Raw genomic sequence first — 19,612 nt, 5'->3', positions numbered from 1 at the left:
AGCCATTATTATTCCGCTCTCCCCAGTTGGCTCCCGCAACCGCTATCACCCCATGCATATCACGGAAAAAAGCTTCCCCAGTTACCCGGAATCATACTAAGTACTCCATTCAGGTAGGGTAACTTCCAAAACCGTATGTAAAAAAGGCGCTTCTTAAGTTTTTTTTTTTTGTTTTTTTTTTTTTGTACGTAGAATTTCTTGAACTTGAATCATGATGATCATTATTTCTTTTCCAAAACTTCCAGCTTTAAATTATTATATCTATATCATCAACTATATAATATGATTGACTATTAAACAAATAGTCACTTTCTTTCAATATATACCACGTAATAAACTTTTATCAATATAATGATTATAGTACCATCTCTTTATCTTATTAGTTATAAACCATTTCATACCCGCAAGACTTTAAGTTGGCTCGCCTGTCTTTTCAAAGACTGTCTTTTTCTGTGGCCTGCTGATGTGTCTACTTGCGAAGATAAAATCCCCTGTGCTCTGGCCAGCCTCCGTGCTGGGTTTCAATGACCTGTCCTAGGCAAGTTATTTGCTGGGACAGATTATACAGAGCACCTTTATTCTCTTTACTCCCTTGAAATTTTCAATGGCATACATCTCAGAGCTTTTAATTATGGCTGCTTTAACTTGATGTGCGCTTGGTTCTTGGGCTAAGAACATTTTAAAAAGTTTTCCAGTAACTTAAACGTATGCTGTTCATTTGCTACGTGTCTATAACTTTGATCACGTGGTTAAATATTTTAAAATGCGGCTTAATTTTATTCAAGTCTGTCCCAGACAAAATTATTCACCTTTTTCAGATTGTTAAATGCTCAAAGACCTATTGCCTATAGAGATTATCCATCATGATTTTATGATAAGCGCTATTTAGTTAAAATCAAATCATATTTATTGAAAATTTGAATATATAGAAAGATTATGAAGTATATAAGGACTTTTTTTAAGCGCTATTTTTTTTAAAGAAACCAATATGCTCTATTCCATTAATTAAAATATTATAATATTTTTTTTCGTCTATCTTAGGCAAAAAAAGATAAACCACAAGGCAACAATACCAACAACAGAAGCTGATGACGAAACCTTCATTGAAGTTCCCGTATTCACCTGGGGAATAGTAGTTGAGCTGGTTGCAACTGCTGAAATTGCCTGAGATGTACCAGAAGTAGTGAGTGTGGTAGCACCAGGTCCTGCGCTGCCGCTAGATGACGCACTGGATTCAGAACCAGCGCTGCTGCTAGGCAATGAACCAGATCCAGAACCAGCACTACCACTAGGTGACGTACCAGATCCAGGACCCGAACCTTCATTAGGGGATGATCCAGTGCCCACACTGCCACTAGGGATAGAACTTGATTCAGAATCTGAACCGGAGCCAGAGTTTGAGCCGGAGCCAGTGCTGCCACTTGGAGTAGAACCAAAACCTGAGCCCGTTGTACCACTTAATATAGAGCCGGAACCAGAGTTTAAGCCAGAAGCGGTGCTGCCACTTGATGTAGAGCTCGAACCGGTAGTGCTACTTGGAGCGAAGCCTGATCCTGATCCTGATCCTGATCCTGATCCTGAGCCTGAACCTGAGCCAGATCCTGAATTAGTTGATGTAGTAGCATGATTTGTAAGTGTATGTTCTGAAGGTGCAGTAGTTACTTCTATAACTACCGGAGTCGCCTTTGTGGTTGTGATGGTAATCGGCGACTTTCCACTCTCTGAAACAAGGGATTCAATAACTGTTGTTAAACTAAACGTGGATTTGGTACACTTAAGGCATGTTTCAGTAATGGTGTAAGTTGTACCAGGAGCAATAACCACAGTTTCGGTCGTAGTAGTACAAGGCTCAGTAATTGTCTTAGTAACTCCATTAGACATTACAGTTAGAGTTGAGTAACTAGTAATAAGATTGATTTTTGTAGTTATTCCTCCAATAGAGGATGTTTCTGAGTTTGAGTAAAGAGCAATGAGGATCTCGTTAATCAGTCTGGTGAAATGTTTGTTCAATGTTTCAATAATCGACTTTAAGGCAGCCGATTGAGAAGCGATAGTGGCAAGTATAGTTTTAATTGTTACAAAAGTAGTGTAAACGGCAAGGATCTGCGTAAAGATGAATCTTGCTGATTTCTGATAAAAATTCTTGGTAAGAAATGGAGATAAACCATTGAGCTAGGGCACTATTCAATTCGTCAATAATACTGTTAGCATCGTCACCATATGTATCACGCAAAGTGAGACCAGTCGTGCTGAGAAGCAACGAAAAAAAGCTTGTAAGAATATCTCCAAGCGAAACGAGAAACAGAACAACGATACTGTTGACAAGGGCCGATAACACTGCAAGTAAAGTGGTACTGAAAACAGCTGCCAATATAGCAGAAATAATAGCTGCCATCAAAGAATCTAGACTTAGATCGTCACTGGGACTAGATGATGTAGCGGATTCTAAAGAACTTGATGACAGATCAGCAGCACTATCACCATTTGTAAGAGACACTTCAGAAAGTTCCTCAGCGGTAGATGAAAATCCAAAAAGATAAGTGGTAGATGGTAAAATATCTGTTGTGGATATAGAATCAGAGTTTTGTTCATCAAATTTTGAGGATCCAGGTGGATAGGAAATTGAAGAGAGTGGTTCAGATAAAATGGTTCTTCAAAAGATGAAGATGGTTCCTTAGATGATGAAGGTTCTGCAAAAGATGAAGGTTCCTCAGAAGATGAAGGTTCCTCAGAAGATGAAGATGGTTGTTTAGAAGAGGAAGGATCCGCAGAAGATGCATCTTCAATATTGCTTATTACCGTCTGCAAAGCCTCTGAAATTGCATTTAACATCTCTTTTAAGGGAGAGCTGGCATTGTTTGCCAAGTTGCCTATTAAACTTTTTAAAACATTTAGGACTGAAACAATAGCATCTCGTATACTATCAGAAAGTTCAACTCTTTTCGACAAGTTATTTTCTCCGCTAAATTAATCCAAAAAACTTGAATAAATATCGCTCGATAAAATTTCATAAATATCTGGTAAACTATTTACCACTCGAAGAACTTCTTCTTCAGTGACATCTCGTTTGATAAGTTTCGAATTAGACCCACTAAATAAGGTAAGCAATGGTTCAATATATTGACCCACAGAGTTATCAAAGAAAACCAGAATATCATTTGTCTTAGCTTGATCTTCATCAGATAAATTTCCAAAAGAAATTTTTAAACAAATGTAGTCATCTAGTTCATCTAATGATCCAGGGAAATTATTAGGAGCTTCTAAAGTTACATCACTTGAATCAGGTGTAGTCGAAGATGGTGTAGAATCTGTAGGTGTTATACTACTATTAGTATAGTCTAAGTTTGTTAGAAAATAATTCGTTCCTATCTTGAAATTTGCTTATATTGATCACGAGGTAGAAACTGCAGTTCATATGGTGAGGGAAAAGCAGAAACTAAAGGTGCAATAGTAACATTTAAAAGTACTGCAACAAAGCAAGTATGATAATTTGATTTTATTCTCATCTTTTGAATTGTTAAGTTAGATTTTTCTCATATTTTTCAATTTTTTATTCTTACATTGAGTTGTAAAAAAAAATCAGGCAAGCTGACTTAATAAAATAGAGCAGTTACTGAGTTTTTGGTTATAAATTTGGATAAAGGTAAACGAGTGAGTAGGGTATAGCAATTGGATGTTTATTTTACAAATTAAAAAGAATATATTTAAAAAAAAACAATCTTAGGCATTTGCTAAATATATATATCCTTATTTGGGGTTTTTTTTAATAATTTTCAACTATTAATAGTTGGAATATTCTTCAATCAACTGCTTTTTGTCCTTCTATTTGATTTTTTTTAACAAAAAGCTTATTTGTACAACATTTTTCGTGCAAAAAATAATATTTACAGAAGATCCATTATTAACATTTATTATAAACTTTAAATACATTAAAACGATTCAAGTTAATATTTTGTCACCTCATTTATCCCTTAAAACCAAACTTGTTAATAAATAATATACGGTACAATTAGCTCATGGAATTGCTAATATCTAAATTTGCTGTTATACCCATTATGAACTTAAAATGACTTCTATTCCACTAATTTCTTTTCGTTTTGTATTTAAAGCCTTAACTTGATATTAATTTTTGTTTTTAAGGTCAATCAAATCTTTGTTAAGAATTATGTATACTTTATGAGGCTTTTTTCTTAGTGAGTTAATATAATGAATCTCTTAATCGTAATTGCTGTGTTGATTAAAAAATAGTAGATAGAAGAACAAACTACTTAGTGTAAGATTTCCAATAAAAGGTAGATGAAGTTTTTTGATATCAGATCCATATTCAGAACGTAATTTTAGTTATCCTCTGTAACAAACTCGAAATAAAGCTTTAACCATAAGTATACGTTTATATTATTTGTAACCAATTAATTACAATATGCATGTTTTTTTAGTTACAATATCATATAGTTATAAATATGAGCACTCTCAATTAAAATTAATGGGAAACAACTAAACAGTAAATGGGAAAGTTGAGACTAGCTAAATTTTTAAGATAATGCTCAAATTAATCAATCATTTGTATTAGCATCTTTAAACATCGGTCAAGTTTATCTCTTTTAAATTATTTGATTGTATCAGTTTTTTTATAAATAATTATCGTATCTTTATGAGTTACAAGCCCATGATTGTCAAATTTGAACAGTTTTGGGTTCGAATAAAATGATAAAATAATTTAGCCGGTTATGCTTTAAAATAAGGTATCATTTTCTAAATTTAATTTTAAAGTTTTTTATTTCGCTTCCATACGAATTAATAATTAGACCGAATTTTAAGACATACATTTTATTTAAAGAATGATTTAGAGGTTTATTTTTTGGCCAACCTTACTTGACGAAAAAAATTGGTAATAAATGGAATGAAAAAAGTAAAAGAGTTTTGGATATTTTCTAGGTAATTCAAAAATTCCTAAGTAACAGAAATGTATGGTGGTATAGTTATTTTTTATGTTATTATGTCACTCACTACCTTGATGACGAAAAAGTATATTTTAGACACATATATACTAAGTAAATAATTAATTATTTGAGACTAGGAGTGTGGAATAGAATAATTGAATTATAGTATTATTTTATCAATGAAGTTGTAATCGCGTTAAATCTGAGCGTATGAACAGTGTTTTTAATCTCAGCTACCAACTTGTTAAATTCAACTTTAAATATGCTTAAATATTTTCAAAACAGTTAAAAGGCGGGGTTTAATAATTGAATATAACTAAATTAAAGATTTTCGTTAATATCTCAATATACTTCTCAAATAAACGTTATTTTAATTTAAATCCTCTTAAGAGTTGTACTGAATTACCACTGATTTTTTTTTTAGTTTTATAAGAAATGTTTTTACTTTTTATCATAACCGGGTATCATCAAATTTCAAATAAAATTATAATTGAATAATTATTCAAAATTAATTGGGCAATAAGGAATGGTTCTAAACTGTTGTTTTCATTTTAGCATACCAATATTCAGTCGTAAAGTTAATCTACCAGTAATTTAAAGACGTTCACTTGGCTGGTGTTCAGAAATAAGATTTCGTTCAACAGAAACAAAATTTATAATAGTATTTAACCAGTACCGGCAACATAAAAGTGTATTAAAATAGGCTTCTGTACAGGATTTTTAATTTTAAAATTACTAAAATCCACATCGTTTTTACTTAAAATTTATTTAAGAACGTCTTTCTTGCTTGTCACAAAAAACTTAAAATTACCTAACTATCGTTTTGATCGTTTTGAAAAATAAAAGAGCTAATAAGGTTTAAAATTAAAAAGAAAAAACTGAAATTTTCAGCTGAAATTCTTAACCTTATTTGATGTCTTATTGGAAGAAAACAATGTAGTGATGAGAATGTTGTAGGATTTAATGGTATATTGAATTAATTATTAAAAAGGTATAGGTCAATGTATAGGTCATTTTTCTATAGTTCGACGATCAGCATCGGCTAAGTTCTTATTTTGCTAAATGAAATGAAACAAGGTTGCAAAAACTATAAATTCTCGGGGATAAATAATTTTAATTAATTTTTTTCCAATAACGGTTTCACTGCATTGTCAATGGAATTTGTAATACCGCTATTTTTTTTTTTTTTCATTTTAGGGTTATCCTTTTGAATTATCCTTTTCCCAGATACTGTAATCTTAATATGTTAATTGAGTCTCTTTTTGTAATATAACCTCACTTTTAAAGCGATTTTGGATTTTTGGCAGTGTGGTTCTCTGAACCAATAAAATTAAACTGTGGTTGTTTTTCTTGGATATATTGAGTATCGATAATTTTTTCCAGAAGTACAACTTGGTAAATAAATGATAAGTTTGGTATTACAATTGTAATAATTATTAATCCATTGAAATGGGTTTCTAAAGCAGCTAGTGTTATTTTCAAAAATTAAAAGTTAGAGAGATTATCGTTTTTGTTCCTATCCAACTAGAAAAACTTTTTTTTAAATATGAACCAGCAATTCAATGAATGATATTTAAAAAAAAAAAAAAAACCCCTCTTTTAATTCTGGGTATTGTTGTGGTAAAGATCTAAAAATTAAAGCAACAAAATCATTATAATGTAAACTTTTCATCACATTTCTATCAATTTAAGATCAAGCAACTTTTAGGAAGTAACAGGAATTAATTTACAGATTATTATAAGATTGAACATTTTTTCAAACTTGGATACGTCTAAAATTAAATGTCTTCAACAAATCTGCCTACAAGCACAGTGGCATCAATAGTCAGTGTCAAACTGATGGTATCGAACAATTTTAAATAATCCTACAATATAAGTATTAATAATTGTGCTACTTATTAATACCCTGACATCATTAATCAACAAAGATTCAAAAAAAAATAAATGAAATAAAAGTGCGCTGATATCGATTTTGTCGACAAGCTCGACTCATTTTGTACATTAAAAAGGTCTGTACTGGATAATAATAGAACATGTAAACTCTTATGGGAATCAAAACTATTTAATTATAAGTATCAATCAATCAATTTCATCTATCTAAATGTATATGTCATTCAATAATATAAAATACATATTAGACATCCTTTAAGTTGCTTCAAATGTATAAATGTAGCAAACAAATTTATTTTGGTAAGTATATACCAAAAAATTTTAATTCTCAATATCTTAAGTTTTCATATTTTTGAAATAAAAAAAAACTAGAATGAAAATATTCAACATAAAGTTTCTTTATAGTTAGGGTATCATGATTTTAGGTATTGCTCCTGTATACATAGTTTTCAATTTTTAGTTTTTGAATAAAGTATACTGATGAGTTAATTGATTGATTAATTGATTGATTGATTGATTGATTGATTGATTGATTAACACGTGCGCATCTGCGATACTTAACTTTTCTGCTGTATTGTAAGATTGATAATAAATATTTTGAATTGGGGAATAAAATTCTAGTGCTGGTAGCTCAACATAATATTTCGGAAAATCATCAGTCGCACTCCATAAATAGTTCCTTCTTCACTGGGAATGTAATGAATAGATAGGACAAAAAAAAATAAAGTTATTATTAGAAAGCGAGAGAAGTTTACTATTGAAATGGTGATTCTATTTGTGCAACCGATAAAAGAGGAACATACTGCGTCAATTTTTCACCCTGCTTTCTTTTCAGGTGGTAGTTGATAACTTTAGATTAGCTGCCCGCCTAAAATAAGCTCAAATCCAGCTCTGTTTTTTAGCGAGTCATTACAATCAGATGCTGACATAGAAATGAATGAAATAGACTTGAGATAGAATGAAAAGAAATAATGGGGTTTAATTTGAGGTAAATGTATTTATGGCTGATTGGCATTTTCTAATGCAAATTCGTAATAGTATGCAAAAAAAAAAAAAAAAAAAAAAAAAGGTCGGCTAATCAGTCAATTAATTGATCATAGATAAATGAAAAAAGATCACATCATGGTAATATGATAACGAAAGCCCAGAAAAAAAAAAAAAAAAACTTGAATTAGAAGTGCATTTAGAAAGAATTATTGTGTGACAATTCTGAGTAGAACAAACAGTTCTTAGAACGGATTCATTCTTCTTAAAGAACAATCCTATTTATTTTTTTTTATTTTTTCATTTATTATATAATTACATAATTTAAGTGCACTATTTTAACTATTTGTTACAATTAATTGTGACAAATTGTTTGTCATTAACATGTAATAAAAGTATACTAATTAGTTATAACTTATACCCTCCTTTTGTCACATGCTTTTTTTTTGATTTTATTGGATAAGAGAAGCATACAGTATGAGTTATTAGTTATTTAATAATAATTAAATTATTTTATTTTAATTATAATATAATATAATATAATAAAGTGTTATTAATAAATATGGCATTCAGTATAATTATCTTAGGAACAGCTGCTGATATCGGAACGAGTTTCAAAGATTTTGTGTTTTTGTGGTTTTTTTTTTTTTTTTTTTTTTCAACCGAGAAATAATTTCTCGGTAGCTACACCCCCATAAAAAAACACCAAAGTCGGAATATCTTAACAAGGTAAACATATTTCTATTACATGTAATGTATAGGTTACATTTGGAGCTAAGACAAATTACTGTACCATTCCAGCCTTATATCATATCAAAGAATGGTCGTTTAACCTTTTTTTTTTTTTATTCATCAACAATAAGGTAAGAAGATATCTAATTCTAGAAAGTAGGCTCTGTTGACTATGATTTAATACGAGCTCCATGCAGAAAAAGTTTTGCAGCAAGTCTCCTGAATTAAAAAAAAAAAAAAAAAAAAAAAAATTCTTATGACGCCATTCCAATAATTTTAAAATATCGGAAGTGGTGAAGTTAATATCTTAAAATTTTGTTTTATTGATAAATCTTTTTTAGAGCAGTTTTTTTTTTTTTTTTAAGCCGAGCATTTATTACTTAAAATAATTATATATTTATTAATTAATAATAAAATTATACTAATTATTAGTATTTGTAAATAGATATACGCAACTTTTAGCCGCCACTGTTTTCTCTTTTCCTTTTATTTTATTATCAAATATTTTTTTTTTTAGGTTCTTTTTTCTTTGTTTATAAGTATACTTATATAAAAATTTACGCATCAGCCGTGAAGTAACTGAAACTAAAAATTGATTGTTACACAAATGTAACAAATGTAACAAATGTAACAAATGTAACAGATTATTAAAAAAAAAAAAAAAAATTAAAACTAACCAAAAAACTCAGAACCTCTCACTCACTCACCCAGGCACTCGCCCTGACACTCACTCACGCACGCACGCACGCACGCACTATCATTATTAACATATGCCTACTTTTCCCAGTAGTAGTGCAAAATCATTCTAATGAGATGCTTTATTTTTCACGTACTATAGCCTCCCCTTGTCAGTAACAGTTGTCGAGTTTATTATGGAGAAATTTTCCTGGGCAATGTTACTTCTTATTCACCAGCCTCTAATACTAACTGGCTTATTCCTTAATTTTTTTTTTTATTAATGGAGTTAATCAGCTATATATATTGGTATTCAAAAATATGTTTTTTCCACCAGACCCAATTGTAATTTTTGTCCAGCTATTCCATGCTAATCTATCATTTCATGATTACCTAGCTTCAAAATTCCTCTCTATGTTAATTACTTTACTCAATTACCACATTTCTATTTTAATAACAGAAAGTAAATTGCTGGTTCTACTAGACTTTTCATGGTTTCTTTTCATATACAAAGTGTGTATCTTCTCTATTGAGGATGGATGACACATTCTTAAATGAAACTTTTAAGCTAAGGTTAATTTAAATTTTTTCTCATATTTGTGATAACAATTTATTTTGACAAAATCCATAATCAATTTACGTCATGAGTTAATCTAATACAAGACCAGAACGGTACTAATTCATTAAATACAACGGTACTGATGCATTATAACCGGTTATACAACGAAGACGCATGATAGTGTTTTCTGATCAAAATTTTAATCTACAATACTCAGCTTTGATATTTATAATTTTATCATAGCGATATTTGTTCTCTCTGTTTATACCAAAGGTTAAGAAATTTTTCAGCTGACAATGATTGAATATAATTTTCCATAATTTAAATTGTTGCTATACCTATTAATATTTTTTTTTTTAATTAAAATGATTTTTTTGATTTAACTTAGCCTCATTTGTCTATTTAAACAAACCTGATGTAAATAAACCTAAGCTTTGTTTTTCTGTATTTAAATACTCATTTTTTAATTAATGATTTACCATTTTGACTTTACTTTAGGTTTCTTAAAATATAACGTGTTCTTCCACCTACTTTATGTTAACAATAAGTGACAAATAGCTATTTTTTATTGAAGGACAACTTTTACTCATTATAATGAGTAATTAGAATCCCCTAAAGCCTTAAAAGGATATAAATGGATAAGATCATATCGAAACAATATACTGACTTAACGCCTCAATGATCCTTTATTAAGTTAGATATTGAATTTTTTTTTTTTTTTTTTTTTTTTTTTTTTTTCAAATGATACCATTGTTAACTTTGCAAAATTGTTATTCAATTAATAATGAATCTCTTATAATGATAATGGATTTTTATCAGATTATAAACTGGTTAAAACCTATGGTTCAAAATATCATTAGCTTGAATAAAGCCAGCTGTTTAATATTAATATGAAATTTATTTTCTTATTTGGTACTGTAAGTTTCGCAAATTCAAAATACTTATCATTTCTGGAAATATATTCATAAAAAAAACCCCCCCATTATACCACCAATAAAAAAAAATATTACATATTAAGGGTTCAGAAATTAAAATGCGCGCTTAATTACTCGACATCATATTTTAAGATTCAGATTTTATTTTCTTTTTAAAGAAAATTGATTTTAATGAAAAATAAAACTCATAATTAAATATATACAATAAATACATTGAACGATAGTTTTGTGTTTATAACTTTGTAAAATAGTTAACCGTATATTTCAATATATTGATTCAGCTGTTTAAGTTAATTTTATCTTTACATATACTTTAATTAACACTAGAGTTAAACGTTCCATCATCATTCTTTTAGCGATGCATATCAGAGTCAAATTTTAAAACCCATTCTTAGAAGAATGAATGCCTTTGGTCCATTTAAATGTTTTTTTTTTTCAAATGTACCATTAGTGATAAGAAAAATTAACTTTTGAAAAAATTGATATAACAAATCTGGGAATTAATTAAGTTCCAGATTATTTCATGAAGAATAATGATATCTCATTTATCTTAAATGAGGATTGAAATGCTTTGTTACGTGTAAATATTATTGAAATGATCATGTACCAGTGTGAAATTTAGTAATGGGGATACATTAAATAAGCCCATATCTACATTAGAGAACCTTTTCATTGTGTTTCGGAATTTAACAAATAGTAAATAAGAAAACTCATAGTTATTTTAACTTAAATATCAAAATCTGTATCTAAAGGATCTTTTGTTTTGATTTTCTCTTTTTATATTTTAGCATCATACTTATGTTGATAATAAATTCGAATCTAAAATTGTTGATACTGAACATTATTGTTACTAAATTACTAATTTTTTGTTTAAAAAAAAATGGTTCCTAGAACTAACCTTTTAGGAATTTGAACTCAAAAAATTGTGGGGCTGTTTAAATTTACTATGTTTGACTTTACAGTGATCAGTAACTATAGTATAATGGCCATGTGTTTAGAAGTATATCAATCATTTTGGTGAATTTGTCCAATTAAAAATAGACGAGTAAATTTTAATGGTTAATCAGGTATTATCTTCGAATTTTTCAAAAAAAAAAAATTAATAATAGTTATAATAGTTATAATAATAATAATAATAGAAATAGAAATAGAAATAATAGAAATAAGTAAAACAAAAATGTCAAATAGAGTGAAATTAAAATAATGGTAAACCTACGTTCCAAACTTTTTTTTTGTCAATAGTTATCTCAATTTGTTTGAACCAAAAAAATACACAATATTTAAGAATTAACAATACTTTAAAAATCTAATTGTAAAGATTTTTATGTTTTTATTCAAGAGATAGGAATATATCATCAGAGTCAACGCTATCATATATGCTCATAATATAAAACTGTCCGTTTTCATAATGAACTTTTAATTTGACATCAACGTTGGCATTTCCAATTGTTGGAAAATAAGTTTTAAAGACATATTATGAGGAACAGGAGGGGGTCAAAGTTTAAAACTACCCAACTTATTTCCACTATCCACCTTTCATTTGTCTATCAATGCTTTAATTTTATTCCTTAATACCTCCAACCAGAGTTAAAGCCTACAATTTCTTGCAAATCACTTAGACAGTTCAAAAAAAATGTAATGTGGTCGTTTCTGGAGGGAATGAACCACCAATTTTTTTTCTTTTTTTTTTATTTTCATCCATTTTATTTTTTGTTATAAAAAAAAAATGAATAATAATTAACTTTTTTATACAGCTGTTAATTTGACGGAACGAAATAAGTTTAGTAAACAAACTCAGGTTGGCTTCAACTACAATAGATTAACGAAAGGGCCAAGAAAAACAAAAACAATATATAGTATAATAGAAGTTCATGCACAAATATTCCAACTACCACATAACTGGAAAGATCTTTTAAATTAACGTAATGTTTATCTACTGTAGATCTTTTAATTTAGTCTTTAATATCAAGAACCTTGAAGGGTCAATCATATCTATATAAGTCTATGAACTTTGAAAGGTATTTTGAATTAAATTTCCTTAATCTATTTTGTTTGAATTTTTCTTGACTTCCAATAATTTAATGTTTCATACATTACTATCAATGTTATAGGCGAATTGCTTTTAAAAACAATCTTTAAATTCTCGAAAGGTAATGTTGCTGTTCATCTTCTCTTGCATCCAACCAAGTGGTAAAATATTTGTGGTACCAATTAATTAAGAAAAAGCATAGGTACTAAAAAACCCATTTGAGGTTAACAGCCATTTTTGTCAACTACTTGCATAAAAACACGTGGCTAATTTAAAATGATAAAAATGTATTTGAAAAATTCGTCACAAATTCAAGAGTCCCTCATAATCATAGGCAACGAAATATCTTTGGGTGCGGTTCATCTCAATTCTCTTAAGTGAAAAAAAAAATAAAATAAAATAAAATTTATGAGATGTAGATGTAGATGTGTTGTCTATAATTTTTTTTTTTTTAAAAAATATTTAAAATTAAAATTCTATTGGCCTTTTTCTTAATTTCTTTTTATTTTTATTTTTTTTTTTAGCTTTTGACTTTTGACTTTTGACTTTTGACTTTTGACTTTTGTGGCCAGTCAAGGTATGGCTGGTTTTGGCCATGCTAAGTTTTTAGCCTAAGTTAACTAATTCAGAAGCTTTTCACTAGTTTGAAATACGGCTGAAAAAAAAAAAAAAAAAAAAAAAAAAAACTTTGGCGAAATAGCGTCGTGACATTATCATATTTCATCATAAATTTGCAATGCCAAATTCCAAATAAACCGTAATAGGTTAACTAAACAATCCAGTGAGTTTAAAGCAATCACTTTAAATTTATTAATGTCGTTAACAACATTTTTTTTTTTTTCTAAACAACTTCCTAAAGAAAAATGTAAACCGATTGGCTTTTGTCAGTGCCTTTCATGTCTAAGCATTTACGGCTATGTATAAGTCCTTTTTCAGTCTAGCGCTAAACTTTCGGGTAAAGAGTTAGCACGCCGTGAGCGAGTATCTCCTAATAACCGCTTCATTCCATAAAAAAATGTTCTCATAAGCTTACTATTTCGTGTTTTTATTTAGTCCATTTTGGTTTAATATGATTCAATGATATTTCATTTTTTTAAATGAAATACAAGTTTCAACAGTTTTGAACTTGGTAAAAATTATCTTTAAATGACTGGAAGCATTTCAAAACTTAAATTATTGATAGACATGAATGAAAAAACAAACAGTGATCTTTGTCGCCTATTTAAACTGGGTATGGAACACCATAAACAGGAAAGTAAGATTCCATTAAACTTGCTACTCAATTTAAAAATACGGAGTTGAGTATACTTGAAAGTAAATCTTTTTTTCTATACAATTTTTTTTTTTTGTTTTTTTTTTTTTTTGGAAAAAAAATAAATGAAAAAGCAACCGTTATGCTAAAGAAATTGAATGTTGTTAGGTCTTTATTTCTAATTTTTTTTTTTTCTCCAAAATTGAAATCAAGGAATTCTAAAGGCGATATAAGGTTATTCTTTAGAAAATCTTGCATTCTTCTTGATATTCTTCCAATTTTTCAGAAAAAAAAAAAGATAATTACTTTAAAATCTTAGAAAATTGATTCTTTGTTTTTAAGAAAAGTATAAATAGCCTATTATTGACAAAAGACAGATGAAAAAATTTCTCCAATAGAGAAAATGTTTTGTTGTAGAAATATCATGGGAAACAATTAATAAAGGAGTTTTTTGAAAAAAAAAAAAAAAATTGTTATCAAATTGCCATCCAATTGCAATCTGTATTAAAGTAAAGATTGGCGACTATTGAATCGGTTATTAGATTTGAATAAACAATTTGAACATTTATCCTTATCAAGCTTCTAATAAGGCTGATATAGATTTTTGTTCGTCTAAAAATGATACAGTAACATATTAAATTTCCTCATCTCATAAATTTGCAAATATTTTTTAATGATTGAAAAATTAAAAAAAAAAAAAAAAAAAAAAAAAAAACTATTGGTACTTTATATATATAAAAAAATGGAAAAAGAGATACCGGTAATTTTAAATAGACTTTATTCTCTTTTTATTTTCAACCTTTCCGCAGAGTATCGAACCATTTATATTATTTTTTTTTTTAAATTTACAGCCCATGATTTTCAAATCATGTAGCTTTAACCATTGAAATCTTAAATAAAATTATGGAGATTTCACAGAAAGGTACTTTTATTCCCTGGTCAAGAACAATTTTAAAGATTTCAGAAAAAAAAAATTTCAAAGCTAAGCTTAATGTATAATAAGAATCAATTAATATATAAACTGAATAAAAATGAAACATTTGTTTCATACTTTTCGTCTTGATAGCAACTTGTCTTTTTTTTTTTTTTTTTATTTATTTATTTAAAAAAAAAAAAAACCGCCGGACTTTTGCTTCTAATCCATATAACTTTCTTTATGAGAAGAGCTGTCTCAGCTCTTTTGTTAGAAAAAATAGTTTTCCTCATTAGGGAAGTTTATTCCTCTTGGTTTTGAATTTTTGGATAATTGCATGACGCAGATGTCCTATTTAAATTTGCAGCTTCTACTTAAATGCTGTCGTTTTTTTAAAAAAAGCTTGGACATGCAATCACGTGATAAGATTAATTCAAAATAACCTCAAATTATAGCTATAAAGTAGCTTTATGGAAATCATTGACAAAGTAAAATAAATATTGCGGCGGTCTCCCTATTTTTTTTTTTAAAGAAAAAAAGAACTCTCATATTCCCCTTTTTTTTTTTTTTTTTTTTTTTTGTTTGTTTGTTTGTTTTACTTTAAACTGGACTTTATATCAAAATAAAAATAAAAATAAAAAAAAAAATTTTTCAACTAGAAATAAATTGCATTTTGCAGTAAGAAATATATCATGAGTAGTCTCCATAATTATGGCTACGCTTATCAGGTCTCTGCACCAACGTACCAGGACTTAAATCAAACCTCGCTTCCACCTCCTCCAGGTACTCTTCCACCACCAAATTCGTCCTTTGCAGGACCTGCTCCAGCTATATTTACTTCAGTTGGTCAATCACAACCAACTCTTCCATCACATCAAGGACCGCATCCATTGCTACCTCCAGAAACTCCTACGCTCAATTCAACATACACCTCACCTTCACCTTCACCTTCAAGTTCTTCTTCAAGCATTAGTACAGGAACCGGCACTACTTCTTTGGCGAATTCGCACCCCTCTAGCCGACGACCTCCTTCATACCCATACCATCCTTACTCGCCATACCAATATCAGAATTTTAAATATCAACAACATTATCAACCACAATATTACCAAGACCCTTCTACTGGTGTGGCTGCTACTTATACCGTTCAACAACCCCAAGTTCAATGGAAAACCAATTCACAAGAACCTTACAAATATGATAATGGAGGGAATGCAACACCTATCCCAACATCTCTTCCTCCATCTAACGCTACTGCTCCTGCCACCTCGAACCAGGTCCCAGAAGGAGCTTATTCTATTCAATATGGCCAGTTTATTGATCCTGCTCAAAATTCAAATTCTGCTGGAATGTCCCAAGTACAATGGGCTACTCCTGCTGCATCCACTGCTGCTGCATCCAATTCTTTACCACACTCTGCTCCTACGAGCTCTTCCACCATCATTCACCCGCAAATGTCTGAGCCGGCCTCATCCACATCTAATCCTAATTCCACGTCTAATAGCATAACAATGGCTTCACCAACAAGTCCTCTTACTGGTGTATCTTTTGCACAATCTCAAAGACAAACTCCCATGATGCAAGCATCTCAAGAGCAACATCAACATCAGCATCAGCATCAGCATCAGCATCAGCATCAACATCAACATCAGAATCCGAATCCGAATCAGCATCAGCATCAACACCAACATCAACACCAACACCAACACCAACATCAGCAGCAACATCAACATCAACATCAACATCAACATCAACATCAACATCAACATCAACAGCAATATATTCAGATGAACTCTTCAAACCCTGAAATTCCTTTATCTTCTTCAACAGATTTTGGATCTACTGGTCCTCAACAGCCTCCTCTACATAATATTCAACCACCTCAGCCTATACAACCAATATCTGCTCCTCATCAGTTTCTTCCCCCAAACGTCCAACCAAATTCTCACTCTCAAAGAATGTCTCCAGTGACGTCTCCTCACGTAGAGCAAGGCCCACAACAACCTATCACTCCCCAGCTACCTCAAACACAGCAATTTCCTAATAATGGAATCATTTCGATGCCAGTGAGCATTCCAACAGCAGTTACAACAACATCATTATCTGGACCTTCATCATTAATTCCAGCGATACCTTCATCTTCTCCTGTAACTCATTTAACAGGTTCTTCTGCTGCTAGTATTTCTTCTGAGACTTCGTCGAGTCAATCTACTACACCATCTGTTATGATTAGTCCTTACCGTGTGGTTAGCGAGGCCTCTTCTCCTCCAAACAGTTGTGATTCATTATATCAGATGTTTGAAGCCACTCCGCTTGATAAACCTCATATGCTGTACTGCAAAAAATGTGCCCTGTTCAAGCCTGCTGTAGAATTTGCTAGTACTACTGGATTTTTCAACAATAATTGCAAACATTGCAGAAATTATCGTCGAAAAGGAGAAGATTCAAAATCGGAAGCTGTTCAAGAGCTTTATCGAATATCCACTTATGATCAACTTCGTTCTACCCTTGCAGAATGTTTAAGGGTGCGAAGAAGTCGTGGAGGATCAGCAACATTAATATGTATACACTTTTACTTAGAGCCGTCTTTTATTGCTAATCCTGACCGCTCTTCTTCATTAGGTCAGTCTCAGATTAATGGATCAGAGCTCAAAACGGAAAAAGATGAGGAGTACTCTTGTAATCCTTCTAGCACACAGTTAGGGAGTACAATCTATCAAAACGGTGACCGTATCGATGCAACACAGTATCTTACGCCTGAAGGCCGTTCAGTACTGGCTAATAGACTTGTTCGGGAAGTCAAATTAGTCGATGGCTATTCTTATAATCATCGCTCAACACGGCTGTTCAAGAGCGGTGAGACACACAAGTATCTGTGTTCACAATCTACAGCACTTCCATGGCGCCAAAAGAAAAAGAATGCTGCTGTTGCCGCTGCTGCTGCTGCTGCTGCAACTTCTACAGTTGTTAATCAAACTGAGGGTCTTGTTAGTTGTGATTCCAACAATCGAATCAATGATCCAATAATTAAGAAAAGCCTCGATAACAACGACCCGGAAGTTCACAATTGCAGTGGCACTGTTCTGGTAAAGTTTAAATCACCTGGCACAAGAAACCAAAGAGTCTGTGTAGCATATTGTCACGATGTGAGTCATGCACCAAAATCTCAAAAATAGAATCAAGAGTTTTATGAATTTTAACTTTTTGTTTACTAAACTATCTCTGAGGATATTTAAGAAGGAGTTCCTTCTTTTATATATATATATATATATATTTATAAATTTATTTATTTAGTATTGAAGAAGGTTCTTTCAATATCACAACAAAACCTAGTATAAAGAAATGACCGAGCATAATGAATAGCATAATACATTTTGAAAGAAAAAAATTGTTGAGAATAAGAAATAAAACATTTAAAATATTTTTTTTTATTATGGCGTAACTATAGCAATCGGGACCGGTCCGGCATCCAATAGACCATTTTGCATATATATACTACGTATATACGTAGTAACGTCTACCGTTTTTTTTTTATATATATGTTTGAGGCTCCAAAAACCTGGTTAGCGCAAAGACGCCTCAACAGTCAAATACATAAAACACCAGCTATGGATTCATCACTAGTTATCATTCTCATCAATGTAAATTTAAACAATGAGATTTTGAATTTTTTTATACATGGCTTTTTAAATATAAAAAATAAATAAATAAAATAAAAATAAAAATAAAAATAAAAATAAAAATAAAAATAAAAATAAAAATAAAAATAAAAATAAAAATAAAATAAAATAAAATTAAGGCTAGTCATAAAAAAAAAATTCTATCAAAGCTATCATTGATGGAAATAAAAAAAAGAAAAAATCCTTCTAGTGTTTGCTTAATAATGTAACAAATATATAACCAGTCACTTTGTTTGTTTTTTTTTTTTTTTTATCTTAACCTTTCTCGGCACATATCACTATTAAGAGAAATTTTTTATTTATTTTATTAATTATTATAATATTAATAGATACAAAAGAACAAGAATGCTTAAAAAATAAGTAATGTCGGTTGCATGTATTATGTATCTTGTTTTTTTATATTTTTTTTTTTTTAAAAAAAAAAATTTGAAGTGACATTGGTAAGCTTAACATCTTTGGAGCAGAAAAAAAATATTAAGAGTCAAAAAGTTTATCTTCGCATATTATATTACTACTATTGAAAAAAAAAAAAATAAATAAATAAAAAAAAGATACGCTCAGATGTTTAATTAGATCAATCTTGACAGTATATATTTGTGAATTAATACCTTCCATAAATTCTCTTTTCTATGCTTAAGCTTATCTTAAGAATATTCTCTACTATGTAATCAAAAGAAAAAAATAAATAAATAAATGTCGGGCGGCTTTTTTTAGAAATTTTTTTTTTTTTTTTTTTTTTTTTGATCCCAAAACTATTCATACGAATAAGATGCTGGTAGATTTAGAATCTGTGAATAAATATATATTAAAGCTATATATATAAATAAAGGTTATAGTGAAGGCGGCCTTCGTCCCAGAATACATATGAATTGAGGGGAGAGAAGCTTGGGGAGAAGGTAAGAAGTTCAGTACAGCCTATACAATGTCTATGAATCAGCACCGAATATTGTAAATCTATCAGTAAACTAATATTAAAATTGAAGATCAAATCAAAATATATAAACTAGACTTACTACTAGTTAA

The 19,612-nt window shown here is 29.8% G+C and overlaps 2 protein-coding genes across 2 annotated transcripts; one reads left to right on the top strand and one right to left on the bottom strand.

Moving 5' to 3' along the window:
• Window positions 1–1,032: 1,032 nt before the first annotated feature.
• SAPINGB_P001356 (uncharacterized protein) lies at window positions 1,033–3,506 on the bottom strand (the record flags this gene model as incomplete). The annotated part of the gene is made up of 5 exons (XM_031996079.1): window positions 1,033–2,123; window positions 2,182–2,651; window positions 2,800–2,813; window positions 3,034–3,338; window positions 3,395–3,506. The coding sequence occupies 5 exons, from the start codon at window positions 3,504–3,506 to the stop codon at window positions 1,033–1,035; spliced, it is 1,992 nt and encodes a 663-aa protein (XP_031851970.1).
• A 12,095-nt stretch (window positions 3,507–15,601) lies between these two features.
• Window positions 15,602–18,085, top strand: SAPINGB_P001355 (uncharacterized protein; the record flags this gene model as incomplete). Its single annotated transcript, XM_031996078.1, has 1 exon — window positions 15,602–18,085. One exon carries the CDS (start codon window positions 15,602–15,604, stop codon window positions 18,083–18,085), a length of 2,484 nt encoding a protein of 827 aa, XP_031851969.1.
• Window positions 18,086–19,612: the final 1,527 nt, after the last annotated feature.

The sequence above is a fragment of the Magnusiomyces paraingens genome (assembly GCF_902498895.1).
Source record: "Magnusiomyces paraingens strain CBS 517.90 genome assembly, contig: contig1, whole genome shotgun sequence".
Lineage (NCBI taxonomy): Eukaryota > Fungi > Ascomycota > Dipodascomycetes > Dipodascales > Dipodascaceae > Magnusiomyces > Magnusiomyces paraingens.
This window is presented reverse-complemented; position numbering and strand designations above follow the sequence as displayed.